This window comes from Vitis vinifera, chromosome 18, assembly GCF_030704535.1.
Source record: "Vitis vinifera cultivar Pinot Noir 40024 chromosome 18, ASM3070453v1".
Classification (NCBI taxonomy): domain Eukaryota; kingdom Viridiplantae; phylum Streptophyta; class Magnoliopsida; order Vitales; family Vitaceae; genus Vitis; species Vitis vinifera.
The window spans coordinates 35,726,503-35,736,535 of NC_081822.1; the positions used below are offsets into that span (position 1 = coordinate 35,726,503).

The window sequence follows — 10,033 nt, forward strand, 5'->3', positions numbered from 1 at the left end:
TCTTCATAACTCCTCACGGGCTCTACTGTTATAGAGTCATGTCATTCGGACTCAAGAACACTGGGGCCACGTACCAGAGGTTAATGACCAAGATTTTTAAGTCGCTGATTGGCGACATTATTGAGGTGTACATTGACGACGTGGTAGTCAAAAGCAAAACCCGAAGTGAACACACCTAGCATTTGCAGAAAGTTTTTCATTTATTGAGAAAATATGGCATGAAGCTTAACCCAGCCAAATGCGCATTCAGGGTAAGCTCGGGGAAGTTCCTAGGGTTCATGGTTACCCAAAGAGGAATCGAAATCAATCCAGATCAGGTGAAAGCGGTCGCTGACATGCTTGCACCAACGAACAAGAAGCAGTTGTAACGCCTCACTGGCAAACTCGTCGCTCTCGGACGGTTCATAGCTCGATTCACAGACAAGATGAAGCCTTTCTTTCTAGCACTCAGAGATGTCAATAAATCTGGATGGACGCAAGGCTGCCAGAATGCTTTTGAAGAAATCAAACGGTATCTTTCTCAACCCCCCATTCTAAGCAGTCCGCTACTTGGGGAAAGACTATACCTGTATCTAGCAGTTACCGATTGGGCTGTTAGCGCGGTCTTGCTCCGTTCCTTGTCGCCCCGAGAACAAAAACCCGTATAATTCATTAGCAAAGCGCTTGCCGACGCAGAGACAAGGTATTCAAGGATGGAACAGACTGCCTTGGCATTGCGCACGGCCGCTCAAAAACTGCGTCCCTATTTCCAAGCTCACCCCATAACAGTACTCACCAATCAACCCCTCAGAAACATTCACCATAAACCGGACATAACGGGAAGGATGCTATGATGGGCGATAGAGCTGAGCGAATATGGGATAGATTATCAGCCCAGACTATCCCTGAAGGGACAGGTCATGGCAGATTTTATAACAGAGTTGCCTGAAGAGCGCGCGCCGGACAAAAAATCGACTCCGGATGATGGGTGGTCTCTGCATGTTGATGGGGCCTCCCGCTCGTCCGGATCAGGAGTCGGACTCCTCCTCAAAGCACCAACCAGAGAACAGCTGGAGCAATCCATCCGTCTAGATTTTCCCGCCTCAAACAATGAAGCTGAATACGAGGCCATCCTATCCGGATTGGGCCTTGCATCCACCCTGAACGCCTCAAAAGTCAAAATCCACAGCGACTCCCAGCTCGTCGTGGAGCAAATACGAAAAGAGTATGAGACCAAGGATGAGCGCATGGCTAAATATGTCATGACCCAAATTCCGGGCGACCCAAAATTTGGCCCGTGACCCCTGGTCAAAGGTTTGACCCTAAGGGTTTCTCCTATTCCACGTTGGCAGTCAACTAAAACACTCTGAATTTTTTTTTATTTTTTATTTTTTATTTCATATAAGTCCCACTAGGGTTCTCACCAACTAACAATATTTTAAACCTTACTTAAACACATCAAGATTTAATAAACCTCATTGCATCCCAAAATAAAATTTCATAAAAATCCCCTTAATCAAACTAAGGTCTTATTACATTATCCATAATTCACTTATTACAAGGTCTCAATACCACAACACAATAAAAAAATAAAACCTTTCCACTAAACCGCTCCAGGGGCATCCTAAAGTCCTCCCTGTCCCATCTGTGGATCCTCAGGAGTGATATCTGCATCTAAAAATATATAAAAAGGAAGGGGTGAGCATTTCCACATTACTCAGTAGGGTGCCTAACACCCAAAGGGTTAATGGGGGATTACTATATTTTAAGAACCCAAACGCAACAATTCACCAATATAAATCAAGTCACACAATTTAACATACAACACTATACTTAATTCCACAACATCCACTTATTAAATGAATGCATATAAACGTGTGACACACAATCATACAATGCACTATCGTTCTCGGGCTTTCACCGAAGGATACGCGTCCGCACCCAAATATACTCCCCATTTGGAGTCTTCTCGAGGTAAACTTTTGGGTCTTTCACCCTAGGGATCTCTCTCCCTTCTTAGTTCGCCTCACACGGGCTTTCACTTTTCATCACTATTTTATTTTTTTTTCCATTTCATACACTTTTCACAAATTTTTTTTTCTTCATACAACCATGATGCAAATGAATGCTACAAACTCCAAAATTCCTCAAAAATTTCAACAATTCCAACATTTTCAATAACCCAATAAAATAAAATTTTCACATTAAAATTCCCGAAAATATACCAACGAATTTTCGGAAATTCACACATCAATATACTTGAATTTATGTCACAATTTCAGAATTTTTCAATAATTCTAATAATTCCTAATATTTGAGAATAACTAATTTTTCACAATAAAATTACCGCAAATATTCCAATCAATTTTCAAAAATTCATAAGTCACTAGATTTGAAATCTTACCCTAATTCCGGAATTTTCCTACATTTCTAGCAATTTTTAACAACCTAAAATAATTATTTATTAATTACAAAGAATTCCGGAAATTACAAAAAAAATCCAGAAAAAATCCCAAATCATTCCAGAAAATTCACACAACATCAAAATTACCTAATTAACTCATAATTATCAGATTTATAATTTTTTTCCAATGAAAAATACATTAAATTTGAGTTTTAGGGTTAGTTTTCCCCTACCTCATATATGAAAATTTGGCCATTAAAAACAAAATTAGCCACCGTAGACTTGTTCCTCTAGTCGAATAGAGCACTTCCTCCGAATTTGGGCCGAAACGGAGGTCGCTTGGCCGTCCAAACGGCCGGTCAAAGATCCGGAGAGTGACCAAATTTTCTGCAGTACTCTCTCTCTCTCTCTCTCCCCGCGTGCTACCAGTTTTCCAATTCTCCCCCTTTTCCTTTTTTTTTTTTTTAACAACAAAGGCTTCCTACCACCAGCCCATATCTAAGCCCAATCCATTTCATATCTTTTTTTTTTTTTTTAAGACATCACCCACTTAAGCCCAAAACCAAAAGCCCAACTCCATTATTATTATTATTATTTTCTTTTACAACCCATTACCTTAAACGGCCAATATTCAAAGCCCAATGAATATTTTTATTTTATTTCTTTTCTTTTCTTTTCTTTTCTTTATTCTAATTGTTTTATTGGATTTCCAATTCAGTTTTTTTTTTCATTTTTTTTAACACACAATTTATTTATTAACATCAATCTAAAACTAATTTTTCTCAATTTTATTATTCATCAATTTAATTTAATTTTTCTTAATTAATTCTAATTAATTTTTTTTAATTAATTCATTTTTTTTAAAATTTTTCGGAAAATTTCAATTTCTAAAATCCTAAGAAATTTTCTACTCTAAGGCTGACATGGCATAAAATTTCAACTCGTTTAATTGACCGACACAATAAAACGAAATTCACCAATCCGAAATTAACACGTGTTCTCCAAACACTTTTCTTTTTGACTTTTCAACCATCACACAAAATAAGACTTTTCAAACTAAAAATGCTAACGTGGCATAAAATACCCGGTCATTACAAAATACCTATTGAAAGTACAAGAATCACTCAGACAGCTGAGAGAGTGGGTCATTAAGAAAGTCCCAAGGGGAGAAAATGTGCAAGCCGACGCTTTAGCGGGTATAGCCTCATCATTTCCTGTGAAAGAATCAACGATGCTACCCGTATACGTTCAAGTCACTCCCTCCATCGCTGAGTCACACGTTTGCAATGTGGGCCCAAAAGAAAACGACTGGGCGGTTGACATCAGAGCCTATTTACAAGCGGGGGCATTGCCTGAAGATCCCAAGCTCGCCCACAAAATTTGGGTGCAAGCGTTCCGCTTTACCCTAATCGGAGGTGATCTCTACAGGCGATCCTTCGGAGGTCCGTACCTCAGATGCTTGATCCAGCCGGAAATCCAATATGTTCTATCCGAACTTCATGAAGGCGTTTGCGGCAACCACTCAGGGGGCAGAACCCTGGCACACCGGGCGCATTCACAAGGATATTATTGGCCTACAATGAGGCAGGACGCAGAGATCTATGTCAGGAAATGCGACAAATGTCAAAAACACGCGCCATCCCACATATGCCCGCTGAGACATTAAACTCAATGACAAGCCCCTGGCCCTTCGTGCAATGGGGGAGGGACATCGTGGGACCCTTACCCACTGCAGCCGCTCAGAAGAAGTTCCTACTCGTTGCCACCGATTATTTCAGCAAGTGGGTGGAAGTTGAAGCCTACACAAGCATCAAGGACAAGGACGTCACAAGGTTCGTCTGGAAAAATATAGTATGTCGATTCGGAATCCTTCAGGCGATCATGGCCGATAACGGCCCTCAGTTTGATAGCTCTGCCTTTAAAGATTTCTACGCGGAACTTCACATCAAAAATCTGTATTCCACGCCGCAGTACCCTCAGAGCAACGGTCAAGCGGAAGCAACCAATAAAACCTTACTGAGTGCGTTGAAAAAACGATTGGAAAAAGCCAAAGGAAAGTGGGTAGAAGAGCTGCCCGACGTCTTATGGGCTTATCGAACTACACCCGGAAGGCCGACAGGGAATACCCCATTCGCTCTCACATACGGAACAGATGCCGTCATCCCAACTGAAGTAGATATGCCCACAGCCCGGACTGCCGTCCAAGGTAAAAGAAATGAAGATGAAAAGCTTGCAAAGCACTTGGATTGGACGGATGAGACTAGAGAGGCAGCATCCATCCGGATGGCCGCATATCAACAAAAGGTGGCTGCATATTATAACAGGAGGGTGCGACCTCGGATTTTCAAGGAGGGGTCATTGGTACTTAGAAAAGTTTTTGAAAACACGGCTGACGAAGGAGCCGGAAAATTTCAAGCCAATTGGGAAGGTCCTTATGTGGTGTCAAAAGCCAACGAAAATGGGTCGTACCATTTACAAACCTTAAATGGAACCCCTCTACTCCGCCCTTGGAATGAAAGAGAAATTTTGTAAAGGTAACATTTTTATCCCGTCTTTTCTGACTGTGCTAGACAGGCGATATAAAAGGGGGCATTGTGGGATCCTCCCTAAAAACTGCCGCGTGGCTCCCTCTCCCTTGCGACATGTGGCACCGCCGACATTCCACCCGGACATCTCACATCCGGAATTCTTCTCCGCCGACATTCCACCCGGATGTCTCACCGCCGCAATTCTATCCGGCCAACGTTCTACCTTATCCGGATGTTTCACAGCCTCCATTATATCCGGCCGACGTTCCACCTTCTCCGGATGGGAGAGGAGGACGATTCAACTTCCCCGGGCAGACATGTTCGGATCCTTTGGTGACACTTACTCGGACAGCTTGGCTCGTCAGATACTCGTGATTCGTCGGATCCATTTCCGCCCACAATCAAAGAGATAACTCTGACAATACTGACGACCAAGTCTCCTGAACTATCACTCACATTTAATGCAAGATACATTCGACAAGACATTCCCAAGTCTTCTCAGGTCTCCTGATACATCCCCGATATTTAAAGTCATAAATTGAGGCGGAGGATGCCACCTAAATATCCTCCTGACAACCGCAATCTTGGACCAGAAACGTCATGATTGCTTCGCCACCCTATGAGCCACAATCATGACGATGAAACCCACTGGCACAGCGAGGCGATATTTTCTGACTCATATATAAACTCTAAGAAGGCTCTCAGGGAGGTAAAAGATAAGAAGAAAAAAAAAAAAGCAATAAGCAATATAGCATTCTGGAGGCCATAAGCCAAAAAAGATAAGCAACAAAGGATAAACATCCTACTGAGGGATAAACATCCTTGACAAAAATCACGGAGCCACACTCCCAAAGGAAAACCTTATTTTCCAAACAGCTTCCAAAATACTAACTTAATCATCGGAAGGTGTGTCCGGACAACCCATCCGGACATCTTTTTTGCAGGAGGAAGAAGGATTCACTGTAACGCGTTGATCGAGATCCCGTTGCTGGTGACGACTATTGTAGCAGTGGAACTTTGCCATCAACAATCACTACTAAAAAGATTGATTAAAATAAGAGAATTATTAGAAATTGTAAAAAAGGATAACAAAATTTGTATACCTCAATTTGAGAATGCTTCACCCTCCCCCTAAAGCCATTTAGATGAATATTATTCAATATAATGCAGTAGTGTACTCTCAAGCATGCTAAAATGTAAGGATCGAACAAAAAAAACAGAGTATAATAATACTCAAAGTACTTTCTGAATCAAAAAATAACTCATCAGGGTTTGAGAATTCTTATTACCTTTACAGATTGGCAAATCATAAGGCCTTTGCAAACCGAAGGTACTAGAAGACTTACTAGGTTTTTTTAAGAGGCGTGATGAGCTTGGAAAGCTAACCACTGATGTACAATACTAAGCTTAAGCAAGAGAGAAACTATTATTGACATGAAATTGAGAAATGGTAAATTATCAGCTTTAGCACTAGAATTTATCTTTTGATTGATCATGAGAATTAATAAAGTTTAGGACAATCTTTTTTGTGATTAAATTGTAACACAAGAAAATCTAGATGTAGACACATTCATGATTTTACTTAATTGGCTAACAAAACCTCAAGGTCCTCTCCAAATTAAAAGAATTCAATTTTTATTGATGTCTTATTTTTGTAAATGCATTCAAACATAGTGGTATGGTTTTAACTTTTATTCACTTTATTTAAATATTATTTACATATTGGGTAATTAATTAATGCTTTTTCATAATAACATGATTAACCCTATGGACATAGAAGAAAAGAAGTTATAATATATATATATGTATATATCAATTTTATAAAAATTTGCATAATGAGTATATTACAAATAATCAAGAATATTTTGAATCACACTTGAAATCATATTTAATTCATACTTAAATCATGTCTAAAAAATTTGAAATATGTATATAAACAAACAAACATATATACATCTATTATTGTTAACTTGTGAATGAGAAATGGATTCAAAAAAGTATAAATTTAGCAAAATCAATACCATAATTTTATCTTCAACTCATTGCATTGGGTCAAGATGAATTCCTCTACTAAAACATTTGAAAGGAAAATTTTGCAGTTGAGATGTTCGTCTTCTCTTGAATTTGATAGTTTATTCTTAAGTTAAGATTCCTCCTTCCCTTTATAAAATTAAGTGGAGTGTGACTATAAATTGATTAAGAGTTTAATCAAAATTGAAAATTTACTTGAAACATCTTACTTGCCTCAATGCATAAGGATGCATGCGTGACCAATTGAGTTTGGGCCTTCAAGTCATTTGAGCTGTTCACCTTCAATTGCTTGAGCTTGATATATTCCTTCTAGACATCAACTATACCCACGACTAATGCATTACATTATTTAATTTTCTGTTTTAAATTGGTTTAATAGAATAACTAATGCTTTAGAAATGATAACTTTTAAACTAAAAAAAATCAATCCAAACAACTTTGGTTCATGAAATCAATATCATAATTTAATTTTTAACTCATTTGGAACACCTAAGAACCTAGAACAACCTCTCAAAATATTCTAAAGCAAAATATTTGAAATTGAAATGTTCTTCCCCGCCTAATTTGATTACTCATTCTTACTTTGAGACTCTTATCTCCTTTTGAGACCAAGAAATATAGAGTACAAAATTGAATAAAATGCGAGTTCAAATAGGTAAGACTTTAATCACAATTCAAAATTGACTTGAAATATTTTATTTAGTTAGAACTTCCATGACTTAACCATTCAAGTTCAAGGCTAATGTGTAATTTCCTCTATAACTTATTTAACTCAATGTTTAGTATTTTGAAATTAACAATGCAATCAAGCTGAACCTAAAAATACCCAAAAACAAGTCCTAATAGATGTGATTTTTTTTAATAAAACAAAATTCGGATTTTAGACTTAATGGAGGCCTTGGACTTTCAAAATAGGGTAGCTAGGAAAAAAAATAAGAGAAGAAAAAGTAATGAAAATCATTGGAAAGAATTTAAGCCCGTTAAATCACTTAGCAAGAGCTTACCAAAAGAGAGGTGGCTTACCAAAAGCTTGAGATGAATGTTTAGCATCTTCTACAGCATATCCATTGAACAAATTTGCAAATTAAGAAGCTCCATTCACTTGTGCATTTGGTCCTCTTCATCATCTTGGGCATCAACAACATTATCATTAATATTTTGTGTTATTGTATCCATTGGAGAATGGTTGTTGCCCATACATTGTATGTCGTCACAGCTTCTCTGTGCATTAACATCAGCATCAAGTACTGATTTGGTGCCACAGCTTCTCTGCACATCAAGGTACCGTGTCTTTGCTGCATGCTGCATGATTGTACTTGATGCCTTTTATATTGGTATCGTGGGAGGTGGCAAAACAAACTGCCTCTCCAAGGAGGTATCCTCTGACATTATGAAAGAAAGAGAGGGTGATGGAGAAATCTTCCCATAAAGACAAATGTAGTGTATAGTTGTGCAAGCTTTAACAGAATCTTCTGGTCTCGCAGCCCAACATTGATCTTCAACCAATTGGCGATCTCAACAAGCCTTGAAAACTTACCCATCATCTTTCACATGCTCTCCTGATAGATTGGCTGCCTCTGTCAATGCACCCCTCCACCTTTGCACCATCTCTTTCTTCTCTTTTGTATCTTCTTTATAATTCTTAAAGGCTTCTCCAAAACTTCCTGTTTGCTTTCGTACATGGGATGGACCAACATGGTAGAAAATTGAGAGGACGATTTGTCCCATTTCTTTCCTGCACTCCATGATCTTAACAAGCTCATTTAAACACCATCTTGAATCAGCATAGTTTTTAGAGAAAACGATTACGGAAAACCTTGATCTTTCAATGACTTTGAAGAGTTCTGACCCAATCTCTTCTCCTCTCTTAAGTTTATCATCTCTGAAGGTGCGATTGCCTCTCTTAAGCAAAGCTTGGTAGAGGTGATCAGTGAAATTATAGCGGGTGTCTTCGCCTCCAAAACTCAAGAAAACATCATAGTTCTTTTGAGGGATGGAATTAGTAGTAGTCGTAGCAGAGGAAGAAGAAGAAGATGAAGATGAAGATGATGATGAAAAGGGTATTAGAAAACTTAGGAACGCAATTATGGAAGCTATTAGGGAATTTATGAAAGGCATGGTTGGTTTTTGTTTCAAAATCACAAGAGGGTGTGAGGCTTGATTTCTCTTGTGACTTGAGGATATGTAGCAAGCAAACTTTGCTTAATACATAAACTGTTTCTTAGTAAAAAGCTGGGGAGGTAATTAAGTGGCTTCCACTGACCTTCCTAAGCAACTTCAATATTTGTAGTTTGGTAGATAGGAAAGAAGGACAGCATTCCCAGTGCCGAAAGAAAGAGATTCTCTCATTCTTACATTTGCTTTTCTTTTATCACTTTTTGCTTTTGTTTTGTTGTCTCACAGGTAGGCCATTCAATTCAATGATCAGCATTTGGTTCTTGCACTTTTCAGTGTATTCTTCAAGCCATGAATGGAATTGAAAGGTAACTGTCAATTTTTTAATGTACGGCTTCACGTTCTCTTTTTTACTTTTGCTTTTGTCATCATTACTGCAATGCCATTTTTCTTCAATTTTCCCTGTTGCCTTTCTCTTTTATTATCATTCAGTTCTCTTTGAACGAGCTGAGCGGGGCCAGCGGGCAAAGAAAAGACTTCTGTATACCTTGCGTCTGTTTTTCTTGCCACTTTTTCACTTTTCTTCTGTTTTCATTTGGGTGTTGCATGCACTCAACTTCCCTTTTAAAAAATAAAAATATTTTACTCTTACTAAATAATAAAAATAATTTGTTGATTTTTATTTATTTCTTAATATTTAATAAAAATAAAATATTAAAAAAATACGTAACTTAATACTTGACACTATTAAATATTATTTAGTTTTAACTTATATTTAAAATTAAATAAAGAAAACAAATATCATCTAAGACCTTTTTTTTAAACATTTCAATAATTTATCTAACCAAAAGTGAAGAAAACTTGTGTTCCTAGATTATCTGTAATTTATCTAACCAACAGCCCCAGCCAAAAATAAAAATAAATGCAACCATATCATATTGTTGCAATTGAAGTTGACCGCCACAAAGCTGGAGCA

The 10,033-nt window shown here is 38.0% G+C and overlaps 1 protein-coding gene across 1 annotated transcript; it reads right to left on the reverse strand.

Annotated features, from left to right (window-relative positions):
* Positions 1 to 8,018: 8,018 nt before the first annotated feature.
* LOC132253197 (disease resistance protein RPV1-like) lies at positions 8,019 to 9,193 on the reverse strand. Its single transcript, XM_059734720.1, has one exon. The coding sequence runs from the start codon at positions 9,058 to 9,060 to the stop codon at positions 8,476 to 8,478; it is 585 nt and encodes a 194-aa protein (XP_059590703.1). The 5' UTR covers positions 9,061 to 9,193; the 3' UTR covers positions 8,019 to 8,475.
* Between the last annotated feature and the right edge of the window lie 840 nt (positions 9,194 to 10,033).